We start from the raw sequence: 17,293 nt of genomic DNA on the forward strand, positions 1-17,293 counted from the left end.
CGAAGATGGACCGCTATGCTACCCACAATTCAGTTCGGCGAAAAAGCGAGGCAACGTGACGTCACCCCATTCAAAGTGAATGGGCAGATTGAAGCTGTCGACGCTGTAGTGTGGACGGGCCGTTAGTGATCGGGGGCGTCACTCCCCAGCTTAACCAATCACTTCGCTCTATTCTCACACGCCTATCATAGCGCTCCGCTAAACCTTTTAAATCTGCTCTCCCGTCTGACAGCTCTCATTCCAGGTGAATCGGCGCAACCCTCCTCCCCCCCTCTTCACCTCCCGTCCCTCTGAATCCAGGGTCAAGCTAAGCCCCTCCCCTTCAGACCGACCCCAGCTATCCATTCACCACCACCAGTGTCTAGACCCCGGGGGGTTTCATCGGATCGGTTCTCCCTTCCCGAATGATACTCCCGCACAACGGGGCCTAATCGCCAAAACTCCTTTACATTCATTTGTGTATTTCTGGCAATAAATATGTATTCTTTCATCAAAACTGTCTCTCCTGATTGAATGAACGATGTGCACCATTATCAAAGTGCCCCACTTCCCTCTACCTGTGAGTTCAGAGTGGATTAAAACTGAAGGCTCTTCAACCTGCTCTCAGAAAAGCAGAATTGATTTCATCTTAAAGACGTACCATCGAGGCATTATCAAAGAGGCACGAGGACGCTTACAAGATTACCTTTGCACCAGATGTCCTCTGATGAAGAGCTGCACACACTATAAAGTGTTCTGACAGTCAGGAGAAGCAAACAAAATGAGAACCTGAGATCCTCCGGTGGGTGTGAAGTGGGATCAAAGTGCTTTGGGTCGCCGGTGCCATGTCTGGGTTTGCCTTTAAGAGAGGCGAGATGCCTTGGGACGTGGTTCACTAATTCATTTGGAATTTGAGATGAGTGATTTGAAGCGTTTTAAATCATCACTGCGTGGCTATGCTCTTTATCCCCAATGTCCTTAAAGATATTTGCTTTTCGTCGTAGAGTTTCTGCTGCACTTCAGAGACCAGCGTGGGCTGCAATGGGAGGCAGATTTCTTTCTGTGGAAAAGCTCGACTTCTTTGCTGAATGTGTCGAATAGAAATATAAAGCAATGCAAATACACTGGGAGACAACACACTCTCACTCCCTAAGCGTCCAATAGCGACGTTTTGGTCAGTGTCCGTGGCGTCCAATTGAAACGTCGCTATTGGACGCTTAGGGAGTGAGAGTGTGTTGTGGGAGAAGGTTACTGCTACAAGGTGACACAATGCAACATGACATGGGACAACATTAGCTCTAATAAAGACTGGAAATATATGGATAAATATACTTTGTGTGCTTTTGGTTGTTGCACTGTCGACCACACAGCCAGACTGAAAACACGCTGTAGCAGGGGGGTCAAACTCAAATACACAGTGGGCCAAAATAAAAAAATGCGGGCCGGACTGGTTCAATGTTTATTGCAAAAACTTAAATGAACTTATTCCACATATTAAACGTGGAACTAACAAAGCTTAAATTATTGCCTATAAAAACAACATGAAACATTAAATAATCAGTTGCATTCATTTCTTATGGCTCTATCTGCAGCTTTTCCAGAGTCATTTCTTACTGTTAGGGAAATAATTGTCCTCTCCTAGATATGTCGTGCATGACCAACCCTGACGTCTGCTATCCCCTTTAAGGAGAGAGGCTGCTTCAGCCATAATGTTGTTGTTCCCATTCTGTGACCGGGCAACCCTAGGTCACAGATGGTTTATTGTTGTGGGTACACTGGGACACTTCCTTCTCGGTGTGGACTCCAAGGTGTGAAATCTTCGAGGCTATAAGTGTCAGGCGCAAGTGTCTCAGTGTTCCCAACTGTTTAGGCCAGGGGTGGCCAAGCAATCAGAGGTAAAGAGCCAATCATTGTGTTACTGCAAAGAGCCACATCACACACAGGCCCACATGCTGGGTGTATGATGTCCCCGACCTCTCTCTCTCCTTCTCTCTTTTGCTCTCAGCCTTTCTGAGTGCCCCTCTCTATCTCTCACACATACACAATTAAAATCTAAAAATGAACAATAATTGACACACACACACACACACACACACACACACACACACACACACACACACACACACACACACACACACACACACACACACACACACACACACACACACACACACACACACACACACACACACACACGCGTAGACAGACACGCCCTCTCACACACAGAAACATGTACCTCCGCTCAGCCAGATTTCCTATAAATGTCACAGTCCATGATATTGACAGAAATGGACTTACACCTCTCCACCAGTATTAAGTCCAGAGGCCAGTTATTGTCAATCATTAATATTGTTTCTGAAACACAAACTCTCAGTTCAAAACATTTAAAAAAAAGTAGTTATCTTACTGCATGTTGCTTCTTGAAACGTGCAGAGGATGTGGAAGGGGCTCAAATGCATGAAAGGGCACATCATTTAATACAAATATGCCTGGCCTTTATTCTGTCTGTATCTCACGCACACATGCATGGCCGTCATTTACCAATACATGTAAATAAATGAAGTGTGTTTTAGTTCATTCTCCTCACGTGACATCTCAACTTGTACCCAATCCTCTGACTGACAGGAGCTCTGCTGACAGAGATGCACTTTCTCTCTTGTTTATTTCTTTACCGCAAATCACTAAATTCGGGAGTCCTTCTGTGTCAGCTGCCAGCTTTCCGGGAGCAGGCCTTCTCACACACACACACACACACACACACACACACACACACACACACACACACACACACACACACACACACACACACACACACACACACACACACACACACACACACACACACACACACACACACACACACACACACACACACACACACACACACACACACACACACACACACACACACACACGTTGTTACCGTTTTGATTTGACAACATCATATTGAGTTATTACGGTTTTATCTGAGTTATATTTCTGCCGATCGGAAGCAGATCTCTCTTCACTGTCACATCGCGAGTGCAGTAAAGCCCGCCTCCAGTACTGCAGGATCTGCATTCTGATTGGCTAAAGCACTTCTTTGTTGAAAACTCTGTGTCACGATTGGACTGGAACTTGTGTGTTGTTAACCCTTTGTGAACTGGGATACATATGCGCAAAAAACACAATTACAATTCGATATGAACTGAGGAGCCGCATGAGACTCGGCAAAGAGCCGCGGGTTGGCCACTCCTGGTTTAGGCTATCTTCTCAAATATGTTGATTACTCTCTGAAACCAGTTAAATGGGCTGACGAGAGAGAGGCGCTCCAGATTTGACGTGGCAACTCTACCGTGAAGTCAGAACCTCTGGCTCTTGGACTTGTGATGTGAATCCTCCGGCCGAAGCTCCTAAATAAACCATCAGTGTTTGACATCAAAGCTCCTGCTCTTCCCGTGTCTCCTTCATGAGTCGGTGACTCCCACTGCAACACACTCTCACTCCCTAAGCGACGTTTGGTCCAATATATGTTGTGTAATTAACGAGGATAATCTGGTGTTTTTTAGTCGATGAGTAGTGCAGATATCACTGTAAAATCAATCGACAGTAAGAGGAGTACTTACTTTCGGGTGTACAATTCTCCGTTATCCAATGGGAACGGACGCTCACATTGCCTTTAAGGGCAGCCGACACAAACGAATGCCGTGCTTCCATGAGCGTCAAATCCCGCCGCAGATGGGAATACATTGCAATCAGTTGAAAGCTATGTGCGTCCCTTTATGACGCTGAAGGAGACTAGGAGCGTCACAACTGCACGCCACGGACACTGACCAAACGTCGCTCCTGGACGCTTAGGGAGTGAGAGTGTGTTGCCCACTGCATTGCTACACAGAAGTTTCCTCTACACTTATGAGTACATTTTCCCACAGGCCGACAACAGCTTCAAAAAAACATTTCCCTCAAAGAACAAACCGCCCTGTTGTCGTGAGAGAGAAAGTGCAGAAGGAAACATCCATTACACTCAGTGTGCTGCTCTGTGATGCTAGTTCAGATACTTGGCATCTCATCAGGGTGCACGGTCATCAATGTTTGGGCTCAGGCTCTGAGCGGAGGAGACCCTCAGGATGGAGTGAAGGTGTGCGTCGTGCAATATACCGGCGGGCCAGATCTAATTAGAAATGATCCTGCGGGCCGAAATTAAATCCACCAAGGGCCTGATTTGGCCCCCGGGCCTTGAGTTTGACACATGTGGTCTAGAGTGGTCCATGCCTTTCTTTTTAGCAGGCTTGATAATTGCAACTGTCTTCACTGGTCTCTGCAAAAAAGTCCATCAGACAACGGCAACTCTTCCAGATTGCTGCCGCCCTGAGCACATTCCGCCAGAGCTCTGCACATGGCTTCCAGGAACTCAACGGATAGACTTCAACATGTTACCTTTAGCACGATATGTGGTATAACAACTTTTGTTGTTTGATTATTGTGTGTGTGAGCTGTAATTGTCGTCTCATCGTACCGCTGTGTCCTCCATTTGTATCTCTTGCCTGTACTAAAAATAAATAAATACAAACACAAAGCAATGTTCCTCCAATGGACTTGATTACAAATAGGTTATTTACTCAGTGCAGTATGTGTTTGTTTCTTCTAATGTGATGGAGTTAAAGCTCCCCCCAAGCATGTGATTAGTGAGATGGTGATTTCACTCCTGAGGTTGACCAAGCATGTGTTGCAGGGCCAGTTGAACAGCTTGCAAATGTAATCCCATATATGTGAAGCACTAACGCTTTAAGCCGCTGCTGGCAATGGCATTAGGAGTGGAGATGGAGACTGTTAACCTTCGCATCACGGATCAAATCGCTAAAAATCTGTTCCTCACACTTCCCTGACTGATACGCTGATCTACCGAGTGGAAGTATTAGCTGCTGTTTATTTTACCCGACACAGCGCGTGAATATTCATGAAGGAGCCTCTGCACGTCAGGACGCCGCTTCCTCTCCTGACTGAGCGCGCAGGAGAAGAGACAGCATGCCCGGCTGCAGCTCACCATCTGAGGGGGAAAGCTGCTCTCAGACCGGGCAAACAACCACAACAATCATGATCATAATGGAGTGACGGGGCACAGCGAGAGATAGAGGGAGAGAGAGAGAGAGAGAGAGAGAGAGAGAGAGAGAGAGAGAGAGATAGAGAGAGAGAGAGGGAGAGAGAGGGGGAGGGAGGGAGGAGAAACGCCGCCTTGTTTTTGAAGCATGCACATATTCTCTGGACTTCATATTTGCAGAGCGGGACGGATCGTGTAACGCTTTTGCTATCACAGCGCGAGGCAGAGGATAGCAGAGAGGATGCTTCGAGAAGAGCGGCTGTTGCAGTGCATGTGCCGTAAGATGGAGACATATTGGGGCTAAGGATCGCAACACGGAGGGAATATGTTGATCTGCACAGGATGCATGCCTTCCCTGGCGTCGTTTCTCGCCTGTAATATGTAGCGACGACCGAGCAGCTTTTGCTTTGAGGCTCCCGCGAAAAGCGTCGCTCACCCCCGGCTGGAGCAGAGCAACCTCCCCCAGGTTCAGTGTCGATGTGACGGAGAGATGCCCCGCTAAAAGTGCGCTGTCCGCCGTGCTGAAGGGATCCCGCAGCTCCTCGGGTCCTGACCTTCTCTCCCCCAAAATCCTCCTCCCGCAACAAGACACAGGAAGGTGGGCAAAAAAAAGCAGGCCACCGCACATGGACAACTGCTGGGCTTGACTTGAGTCAGCCTGGACACTATTCTCTTTCATGGCCGTGGCACGCAAAATCAAAACTTTGCTGACCGTCAACATCTTGGTGTTCGTGGGGATTATCCTGTTCTCGGTGTACTGCAGGATCCAGGACCGGTCCGAGGAGATCATCCAGATGGGGCGTATGTCCGACCAGAGGCTGCGAGCCAGGAATGGTAAAGTTTCCAACTTGGTGGACAGGCAGTCTATTCTGCAGAGGCTGGAGAGGCTGGAGGACGTGGTCTACAACCAGCTGAACGGTAGGGAAACGGATTGATCAGCATAAGAGACATAACCACGACTGAAAAGTATGATTTTTGGCAGTTTTTGTCTAATTTAAAGCACTTTTTTTTGGCTTTACATGCCAAAAATCCAGAATGTGTTTAGTCCACATGCACTGAGCTATAGGTTGGGTGTTCTTCCCCGGATTTGAAGCATGACTCATGCATATTTCTGTCCGCCGTGTGGAATCAGCCCGATTCTCCACAGTGTTGTGAGTGCTGCCTCCAAAGCCTGTTCGGGAGCTAATGAAGCAGGGTGCTGGGTTACAGTGCGATGTGATTATTGTGTTGACAGACTTTACGAGGCTGTGACTTTAACAAGCCTCTCGCACTGCAACACCCCTGACCCCACAATTGACTTGTAGTAAACTTCACATTAACTTATGCTTTAAGTGTTCTTGATGCCTGGAGTTGTGTGTAAAGACTCGGAGGAAACAGATCAGATTTAACAAGCTGTGTGGGGCTTTGAAGGAGACTCTGATGTAATGGCGCTATAAAGGAATGACTGGTATTTCATTACATGGACATAGTGTGTGGGACAGTTTGTCTCCTCAGCAGAACGGCAACCTTTAAAATCAGGTTTCATGTGATTGTCTTTCTCATTGTGGTCTCCTCTAAGATCTGCACAATCCCAACTGATGTCAAAGCCATCCGTCATGCTTGAGAAGACTGACCTTGATATGTGATCTACCAACTGTCAAAGTCATTATAATTAATATAGAGAACACATCAGCGTTTAATAACTCGAGGGAAGCAAACGCCTCTCGAAATCCATTTATAGATCACACCAGATTCATATTCACTTATATTCACACAATGTTTAAATGTATTTTATAAACCAGACGAGTAATTGATTGGTAAATAGCAGTACATTTTTGGTTTGGATTAAATCAATACATGATTATTGATGTCATATGAACTTAATACATCATTATTGATTCATCTGTAAGTTATTTTCAGTCAATCGATTCAACATTTTTCCGGAGCCCAGTGTCTTGAAATGGTTTTGTCCGACCAGATGTGCAAAACCACAATATATAATATCTACTACCATATGTGAGAGGATAAGGCAAAGTCAGCCAAACTATTTTGCTTGAAATATGATCATCATCAATCATTTTATATTCGGGCAAAGTCACGTCTTCTAATGCAGGTGTAAATATCCTATAACGTTGTTTGTTGTCCAATCCACCTCGATATATAATGCACTTTAAAACCTCCAGACCAAGTGCTCTACACAGAAATACAAAGCCACACTTATTGTGAGTCAAAACTAAAACAAAAATATTCAAATTCCAAATCCAAAGAAGCTTTATTGGCATGACCGTATCCAACACAAAGCCCAGGTGGTAAACAGATAAACAGTAAACAATTAAACAGTCATGTTAACATCATCAAGAAGAAGTTGAACATACAGGATGTATATCTTTGGGGTTTCCTCTTTCCTGTAGTGTGTAATAAAGGCTTTAGTGCATGTTAATGGTCTGCAAAGACTAAAATCCCAATGTGTTCCTCGCCCAAAAACCCCTGTCAATTATTTTCAAACATTCAATTGATCGAAAAAGAAGCTTTATTGACATGAACATATCAAACACACAGTATGTAGGTGGCAAACAATCATTTAGAAGAAGTTGGACATAACGACCAAATCAAATCATGATTTTAAAAGCAGGATGTATGAGTGATCACGTGTGGTACAATGATGTGCAAGAGAAAGATGTAGTGACTCTTGGATTTAGAGTAATGTTTTGACTTCACAGGTCTCCCCCACCCACAGGATGTTGGGTCTAAGTGGGATCACAACCGATATTTCCTCACACTGCTTTGTTGGCATACTTCAAAGTGATTGTTCTGGTATGAGAATGCAACAGAGATACTACCTTACAACACACACAGAAGCTTGAGCATTTGATTGGTTTGGCAGCCGCGATCGCTTCATATCAAACCTCTGACCTTTCCACACAGCTGTGATTAAGGACGTGTTTTAAACCAGAGACTCCTGAAGCCAAACCGTCTTGTTTCCAAGGTAAATAATGGGGAATTGTCTTGGAATAGCACGGCGTTATGAATGATTTATAATCCATCAGCAAAGTCCATTTCTATTCACCAGTTTACTGGACTCCTGGGAAATTGCGACTTTATCATCTGTGTAAATTATACTGACACAGGCTGTGAGGGATGGGGACTCGGCAGAGGAAGGGTGTGTGTGTGTGTGTGTGTGTGTGTGTGTGTGTGTTGTCTTTCATGCTGGCCACCAGTAGAGGTCACAGATACAGTATGTGTTTACCTGTTAACAACCATCCAGTCTTTAAAGGTTGTTTTAACCTGAATTCAAGAATATACAGATTAGAAAAATATTTTGTTTGCAGAAAATGTGTTTTTGTCTCGGCGGAAAAAGCACTGTTACGTAAAGGGTATTCTGCTTTTTGGGCTTTCTAGTGCATGTAAATGGTCTGCAAAGGCTAGAATCCCTGTTTGTGCATTTGAATTTGCCAGGGTGACATTGAACAAACTATCTTTCTCTCCGAAACCACCCCCCCCCCCCCTAATTTGAATTTGGGCCCCAAAACACCTTTTCCCGTTGACTTCCATCGTGAAAGAGACTTCTGTAAATCAGAGGGTACTTCTTTTTTTGTTCGCTATTCAACTGCCCAGTACGAACACTTTTCACAGCGTCTACACGTTGTAAGATGCACTAGAAGAAGAGTTATTTTACCTCTGACTGAGCTGTGATCAACCGTGACGCTGCAGATAGGAGGCGGGGCTTAAGCAAGTGCGCACTCTCTATTGGTCGAGATACCATCATTTGGCTCTCGAGAGGCAGGACATTTCGCCGTCCCGCCTCGAACGCTGTAATCCGTTCTCTTTATAGATGCATGAAACACTTCCATTGAACTCCTTCGTTAACTTCCGCAACATAATGACATCACTATGTAACAGTTGTGCTTCTTTTGGATAGCGCTCCAACACATTGTACGTGACATCTCTAAGCGATTGACCAGATCATAATTGTACTACTACTTGTAAAAGACACATTTTCAGAATAATATATATTATATCACTGGATGAATGTTCTAGTACATCTATTACATTTGGCAGACTGTAAAGGTGAAGATAACTGTAATGCTTTATTATATTGCCATATCTTTATTCAAAATTATAATTTGAACCTGCAAAGTAACTAATGTCGTCGAGTAAAATGCACAATATTTGCTATCGAATTGTAGTGGAGTAGAAGCAAACAATGGCATAATATGGAAGTACTAAAGTAAAAATGTACTTGGTTACTTTCCAATACTGAGTATGCATATCTTCTTTTGACTGGTGGTGATGTTAGAGAGTTACGTGTGTCCTACAGCCTGACACAGTGTTTCTGTTTCTGCATGATCTCGTCGTTACGCCTGAGCTTCAGCAGATATTTGAGTTATGCTTGGCATCTGGCAACCACTCAGCTTCATATAGAGACAATGCACCCCCTCTCAGCTTCATATAGAGACAATGCACCCCCACTCAGCTTCATATAGAGACAATGCACCCCCTCTCAGCTTCATATAGAGACAATGCACCCCCCTCTCAGCTTCATATAGAGACAACGCACCCCCTCTCAGCTTCATATAGAGACAATGCACCCCCTCTCAGCTTCGTATAGAGACAATGCACCCCACTCAGCTTCATATAGAGACAATGCCACCCCCTCTCAGCTTCATATAGAGACAATGCACCTCCTCTCAGCTTCATATAGAGACAATGCACCCCCTCTCAGCTTCATATAGAGACAATGCACCTCCTCTCAGCTTCATATAGAGACAATGCACCCCCACTCAGCTTCATATAGAGACAACGCACCCCCACTCAGCTTCATATAGAGACAATGCACCCCCTCTCAGCTTCATATAGAGACAATGCACCCCCTCTCAGCTTCATATAGAGACAATGCACCCCCTCTCAGCTTCATATAGAGACAACGCACCCCCTCTCAGCTTCATATAGAGACAACGCACCCCCACTCAGCTTCATATAGAGACAATGCACCCCCTCTCAGCTTCGTATAGAGACAATGCACCCCCACTCAGCTTCATATAGAGACAATGCACCCCCTCTCAGCTTCATATAGAGACAATGCACCTCCTCTCAGCTTCATATAGAGACAATGCACCCCCTCTCAGCTTCATATAGAGACAATGCACCTCCTCTCAGCTTCATATAGAGACAATGCACCCCCACTCAGCTTCATATAGAGACAACGCACCCCCACTCAGCTTCATATAGAGACAATGCACCCCCTCTCAGCTTCATATAGAGACAATGCACCCCCTCTCAGCTTCATATAGAGACAATGCACCCCCACTCAGCTTCATATAGAGACAATGCACCCCCTCTCAGCTTCATATAGCGACAATGCACCCCCTCTCAGCTTCATATAGAGACAATGCACCCCCTCTCAGCTTCATATAGAGACAATGCACCCCCTCTCAGCTTCGTATAGAGACAATGCACCCCCTCTCGGCTTCGTATAGAGACAATGCACCCCCACTCGGCTTCATATAGAGACAATGCACCCCCTCTCAGCTTCATATAGAGACAATGCACCCCCTCTCAGCTTCATATAGAGACAATGCACCCCCTCTCAGCTTCATATAGAGACAATGTACCCCCTCTCAGCTTCATATAGAGACAATGCACCCCCTCTCAGCTTCATATAGAGACAATGTACCCCCTCTCAGCTTCATATAGATACAATGCACCCCCTCTCAGCTTCATATAGAGACAATGCACCCCCACATAGTGTTTCTGCTGTGGGATGAAACCACAGTGTGTCTGCAGAACTCTTTAAAGACTGACATTTTACAATGAGGTCAACCATGCTAACATTTTAACATGAATCATCAGTTTCTCCCGTGCCAATTTTGAGTGGGTGGATTTTGAAAATGCAGGATTTTTTATTTGGTGTTTTGAGTGTAATTGGTGATTGACTTTTTTGCCCTGAGCGTTGGCTGAAGGGTAACCGCCTCTTCTACTGTAAGGCTGGGTACACTTTTGTATCAAGTGTTTGCAGGTCGTTCACAAGTGGAGAGTGTCAGGGACGATTATGAGCTGAAGAGAGGAGCAAGCAATGAACTAAGTGCACAGCGGTCTCTGTTGCATGCCTTCCCAGTGAACATTATACAAGAGAATAAAAGCATCATGAACCTGCCGCTGGGGTGAGTCTGAATTAAATCAGTAATGATTCTATTCCACGTCAGGGTGAGCTATCACAAATCATTAGTTTGTTCAGTGTGATCCTGGCAAATTCAAATGCACAATATGCAAACAAGCTGTGCAGACTGTCTCTCTTTGCACACGCCCCGAGTCTGGGACATAAAAGGAGTTACTCGCAGTTACGTACATTTTTCTTTGACAGCGGCAATGTGCACCCAGGCTGCGAACGCTCGCTGGCTGTCACCATTCCTCCGTGAATTGTCTCGAGGTCTTTAAAGGAATGGTCCACTCATTAGATAATTAATCAAAACTTCAGTATTTAGTGAAACGTTATGTTTAAACCATACCCTGAAGAAATCAGCGATATTCCCCGGTAAATAATGATTTTATAGCTCTTTTTTATCAAGACCTGTATATTCCGTCTGGCCGCCGCCATGTTTGCCATTTTCAGTAGTCACGTGATGGTCGTGACGTCATCCATGCGTTCACTTTGTCAACACACGGAAACATGGCTGAGTATTTCAGTTCGAACTCGTCAGCAGAGGAACAAGTTTTGACCAATGTGAAGAGATTGGATGGGGGAATTCAGCCATACATATCAGTATGACAATACGACACCCTCTGTCCTTAGACCCTCTGTCCGTAGACCCTCACATCGTACAAGGAAAAGCTTCCGAAGAAAACCCCCAGTTTAAAGGGAACATGGGAGAAACCTCAGGGAGAGCAACAGAGGAGGGATCCCTCTCCCAGGACGGACAGACGTGCAATAGATGCCGTGTGTAAATTGAAAAGATAATACATTTGCAACATAGGTAGTCCAGATGTTTGGAAATGCATGTGTGTATAATGGGAAGATTATATAAGATACTATATGTATGCATGTAGTACCACCCTTGCTAGCGATTCCCTCTCTAGTTTAGCATACTCAGCTTCGTTGTCCCTGGCCATAGAATCACGATTTTATGGAGCCGGAAAAACTGGGGGGAAATACATACTAGCCGGTACTACGCTATATGGAGAGGCCACCAAAAACTGTCCTGGCCTGGACGTTAAAACGGGGCTAGCCGCTGCAATGGAAATGCGCTATAACATACCTTATTCTTACTCCGAGCACTACTTCTGCTCCTCCGTCGCTTCACACTTGCAGAGGGCGATTTCTCTACTGGCCGAACTGGTGTCCTGGTCGGTGATGACACCAGAAAGACCGATGGTACTGCATCTCCATTGAGTAATGGTTGTTCTTTAAATCCCATGTTATGTTTGATCATACTCTCAGAGTAGTCGTCCGGAAATGTGAAATGTTCGCTGCATACATGAGCCTGTAAATCTCTCGGTTCGGGCCGGCCACATTTCGCTAGCCACTGCCTCCGAATGTACTTCTTATGCTTACCTTTTGGCAACAGATGGAACCGAGCATTCCGTGGATTGTTCCTATCCGAATTGTGGCAATATTTCGCGATACAGTGAGGCATATTTGAATAGAGAAACTACAGTAAATAACATGGAGATCAACGTGTCTTCGAAAACCAAACGCATGGATTACGTCACGTCCGGGAAATGGCGGCGCCCACAGTGTTGATGTTATTTCGGTATATAATCAGTTTAAAATCACTGATAATGTCATCGGATTAAAAAAAAAAAAAAGAGAGACTGGCAGAGACTGGTCTGTTTTATCGGATGATAATTTTTAAAAAATGAGTGTCATGAGCATACCATTCCTTTAATGGCGTACTTAATCATACCCTCATATCCCAGGTCACTGCCCCTTTTTTCTAAATGGCGCACAGACCACAGATTGTACTCAGCGGCCATTGGGAATAACTACGGTGAGAGGAGGACTCGGCGCGCTAATAACTGTTACCATGTCCGCCAGCGATATGAAGTAATTGCCCATTGCCTCTGTTGTTTATTGCCCACCAATTGCGTGCCACGGGAGCTGCAGCAAGGTGCAATTAGATTAGAAGGACATAAACAAGTCGCAAAATTCCTCTTTAATAGTCGCCTGATGGATGGTCACCAGACCAACAAGAAAACAACGGTCAGGCTTTATCAGCGGCCCGTTCTGCGCAGGTAGGATCAACGTGAGGGTTATCGTGCCCCGTCTTCCAGTAATCAGGGGCTTTAAGCTTGTTAGCAGGCTTATGGAGGAACGATCTGACTAAGTACTGCATTAGAACCAGAAAATACCTCCTCGCAGGTATTGATGAAGTGGCTGGGTTAAACAACAATACACTCAAACAAGATTAGCAGCCATTTTTCAGAACGAGATACAAATGCATATTTCCAGCTGATATTTAACTTAACCTTTGTGTTCACATGTTGGACCCATTGGTACTGTTTGGTACTGTTTGGTACTGTTTGGTACTCAGGAAATCATGTGAGCAATACAGAAACAAAATCCCTCATATATCTCCGTTCCCAACAAAATAGAAAACAAATATGATTAACGTTTGCTAACACTCTCTGCTTGATCATTTCAATGTAGAATGACGTATACTACAGTGTACAAATACTCAGCCGACGTAAAAGTCAAACGTTTACTTAGGAAAACGTGTTATGAACAATAGTATTCATATGCAGAAGGGTCCATTTCATTATCATGTGTTTCAAATATGCAATAATGTTTTGTCTTAATCAATCGAATACGATATAAAACAGAACAAAGTATGACGTCTTAATATTTGAAACACTAAGAAAAATCTTGCTTTTTTGTCGTTTGATTTTTTCTCTCCTGTCAAGCTGTAAAGTGAATAGGAAAATATATATATTACCAAAACTGCTTCTTCAATAAACTGCATACCCTAGCTTTAAAGGTGGGGTAGGTAAGTTTCAGAAACCGGCTCGAGATACACTTTTTGTTATATTCCATGGAATGCTCGTAACATCCCGATAGCAATGAATATCTGAAGTGCTTTGACAACAAATCCATAAATAAATGTCATCTGTAGAAGCCGTGGCGCTGTAAAAAGCCGGCCCGGCTAAAGTAACTGGATGGCCTACCTGCCTGTCAGCCTGCCATCGGGGCACAAACTTATCTCATGCCCTCATTGGTCATGTGCGCGTTCGTGTGTGTTGGAGGAGGGGCTCTGTGAGGAAGTGGCAGATTTTCTCCGGTTGTGTATTTTCAAATTCTAGCGATCTCGAGCCGGATTCTCAAACTTACCTACCCCACCTTTAAGGTCAGACTTAAATGTAATCAGACCTACCTGACCTTCTTCTCATCCCATCTTCTCTTTCTTCTACATCTCTTTCATCGGAAAAATGCAGATATCATTTAATGTAATGGAGGTGTGTGGTGCAGTGGGTTGTGCGTTGGTGTTCAGGGGGTCACAGGTTCAAACCCCACTGCAGGCAGCATGTCGTTGTGTCCATGAGACCCTTCACTCCAAAGTGCTCCAGTGGGGATTGCCCACAGTATTGAGTATGGAAGTCGCTTTGGATAAAAGCGTCTAACAAGTGACGTGTAATGTAACGAGAGTGCAACCCTAACCCTAAGAGAAAAGCACAGAACAAACACACAGACTTCTCTTGACTTCAGCTCAGATATAAAGCACATGTGCCCAATGAAAAGCCCTCATATACAAACACACAACAGACACACAAGCACATTCTAAAGTACAGAATATCCACAGACAGTATGAAGAACAACGATATGACTCTGGGTCAGATTTGGAAAAAGACTTGAGAGATGTCGTGTCTTCGTTCTGTGGGAACAGTGTTACAATTATTGCAGCCACACATCCAACATGTCTGTGTGAACATTTGATTTACTGATTGATGTCAAGCTGCAAAGACAATTTTCAAGAACAACAATGCTTGGAAAATACACTGCATGCCTGCTTTAAGGTCAGCCCCACACTCAATTAGACTCGGGTGAAACTACCTGACCTTCTTTCATTGCTTCCCTTCCGCCGGTCTGTCACCGAAAATGCTCGAAAAATAATGTTTCTGAAAAGCAGATATTGCTGATTGTAATCAACCAATCATTGATGGCAGGCAGAGCACTTTATGACAGAGCACTTTACTATGGAGCTAAATGTATTTTAAGGCCTTCGTACTTGGACTCTGTGCAAGTACGATACAGGTGAATGTGATCTTATTGGACAGGCTTATTGCAGTTTTGGGATGGATGTGTTTTCTGTCAAAGCATTTGATTTATTGAAGTCAACTTTATTGTTAATCTTTCAGTTTGTGTGTACACAGACAGAGAGATCGAAATACCGTTTCCCACAATCCCGAATACAATATATATACAAATATGTATATACCTACAGTATATATACACAATCAAAAGACACATGCACACATTAAGACCTAAATAAAAGCACAACAATCAATATATACTAAATAACAGTCACTTCAATATCTCTGAGAATGTACATAGCATCGTAAAAAGTTAAAAAGTGTCTTCGATATGTGAAGAAAAATGTCAAAAAGTATTCAAAAACATCCTTCTTAAATAAGCATTTCCTAGTTTTAAAGTCAAATAGACTCAGATAAATACCTGACCTTCTTCTCAATGCCTCCCATTCTTCTACTACTCTCTCACTTTAATTAGAAATGCCCAAAAAATAATCCTCTTAAAAGGTCTCCATCTATGCTATTTTTAGGCTTATATTTTGGGTCTCAAATATCTAAAAATATCTAAAAACATGTTTATGATGTGTTTTGCTCAAAATACTGTCAAAGAAACACAGATTCGGGGTCCTGAAGAGGGGCGGAGCTAATGCCTGCTCAGGATTCTACGGAGAGCTAAATGCTGCGTGACTAAACGCCATATCATGTTCTAAACCACATCAAGGATTATTTCTGAGACAGTACGGAGCTCAAACTCTTTCTCTCTTGCGGGTTTACCACAAGGTGAGTTCCTTTTTTTATTTCCAGCTTCTTCACACACACTCTCTGCATTAAAGGCTAGCTCTGAGTGTTAGCCATTGCTTGCTAATGTAAACAAAGACCATATTACGTCCAATAATAAAAAAAATGATAGCAACTTTCTGATAGTGCCGTGGGTCCGCATTTCAGATATCACGTCATATCTGCAGCAAATCTGAATCAGCTCCGTTGTAGCCCCGTTTTTAGAGATTTGGGTACGGAGGAAAAGAGAGAGGGTTTTACTTTCTGACGCTGCGTGAGTTCCCTGACGCACCGGGCGGGGACACACATACAATACATCAAAAGGTGGATTTTGCATAATAGGTCCCCTTTAAGGTCAAATAGACTCAGATAACTCCAACCTTCTTATCACAGCTTCCCGTTCTTCCACTGTCTCTGCAATTGGAAACGCTGGCCTTCAGTCTTTCCTCGGGCCAGCTGTTCTCCCTCAGCTCCTCTTCCTCCTCTTCCTCCTCCTCCATGCATGTCACTCTCCACGTGCAGGTGATGATGGGATGGCGAGCCTCGCGGGCCGCCTGCAGCTCCAGATATGCTTCTTATCTGTAATGCCCAATTATGGCAAAGAAAACCCCGGGAGCTGTTTATATGCTAAGCCGCCGGGGCAAAGACTTGATGAGAAAATGTCGCCCCTGTCTCTGTTTCACGCGGACACACACTTGACTGTATCTGAGCGCTACACGTCGCCTATATGTTGTTGTGCGCTGTGTAATGGAGGCTATAGGGAGACTGAAATATATTCCAATAACGGTATGCAGATGAGGTTTTTCGTGGACAAAACAGAGTCAGATAAGAATCAATTCTGCTCAGCCTTGAGGAATCAGGATAATGGATTCAGCGGCTAACCTGACAATCAGCAGTCAGACAGACAATACTGGCAATCTGAGCCGGAGCGAGCGTTCCTCTTATTTACACGGAGGCCCCGAGTCGTGCGGTGATTACATTACTAACATGTAATGATGACATCCGATAAAGGAGGGCCGGAGAGGCGAGGCAGGGTAATTGATTATGGAAATGTGTTTTCACGGCCTCTCTGTTGTTTATCAAGCTTTTTCTGAGAATTTTGACGAAATATTTGACAACCGTTTCTGAATACAGATGCGTTAAGTCTGAGGAGCGCTAACTCTGAACGGATGACATTATAATTATTGCTTTTATGACCTAACACAGGAAGGTGCTCATGACTGTTTCTTGCCTCATTATATT

At 44.3% G+C, this 17,293-nt stretch overlaps 1 protein-coding gene across 1 annotated transcript in view; it reads left to right on the forward strand.

Moving 5' to 3' along the window:
* The first annotated feature begins 5,216 nt into the window (after positions 1 to 5,216).
* Positions 5,217 to 17,293, forward strand: part of galnt9 (polypeptide N-acetylgalactosaminyltransferase 9) — a 218,682-nt gene continuing 206,605 nt past the window's right edge. The window contains exon 1 of the mRNA XM_034090281.2: positions 5,217 to 5,974. Within this exon, the coding sequence (XP_033946172.1) occupies positions 5,734 to 5,974 (241 nt within the window). The 5' untranslated portion in view covers positions 5,217 to 5,733. The remainder of the gene's footprint in view (positions 5,975 to 17,293) is intronic.

The sequence above is a fragment of the Pseudochaenichthys georgianus genome, chromosome 9 (assembly GCF_902827115.2).
Source record: "Pseudochaenichthys georgianus chromosome 9, fPseGeo1.2, whole genome shotgun sequence".
Taxonomy (NCBI): Eukaryota; Metazoa; Chordata; class Actinopteri; order Perciformes; family Channichthyidae; genus Pseudochaenichthys; species Pseudochaenichthys georgianus.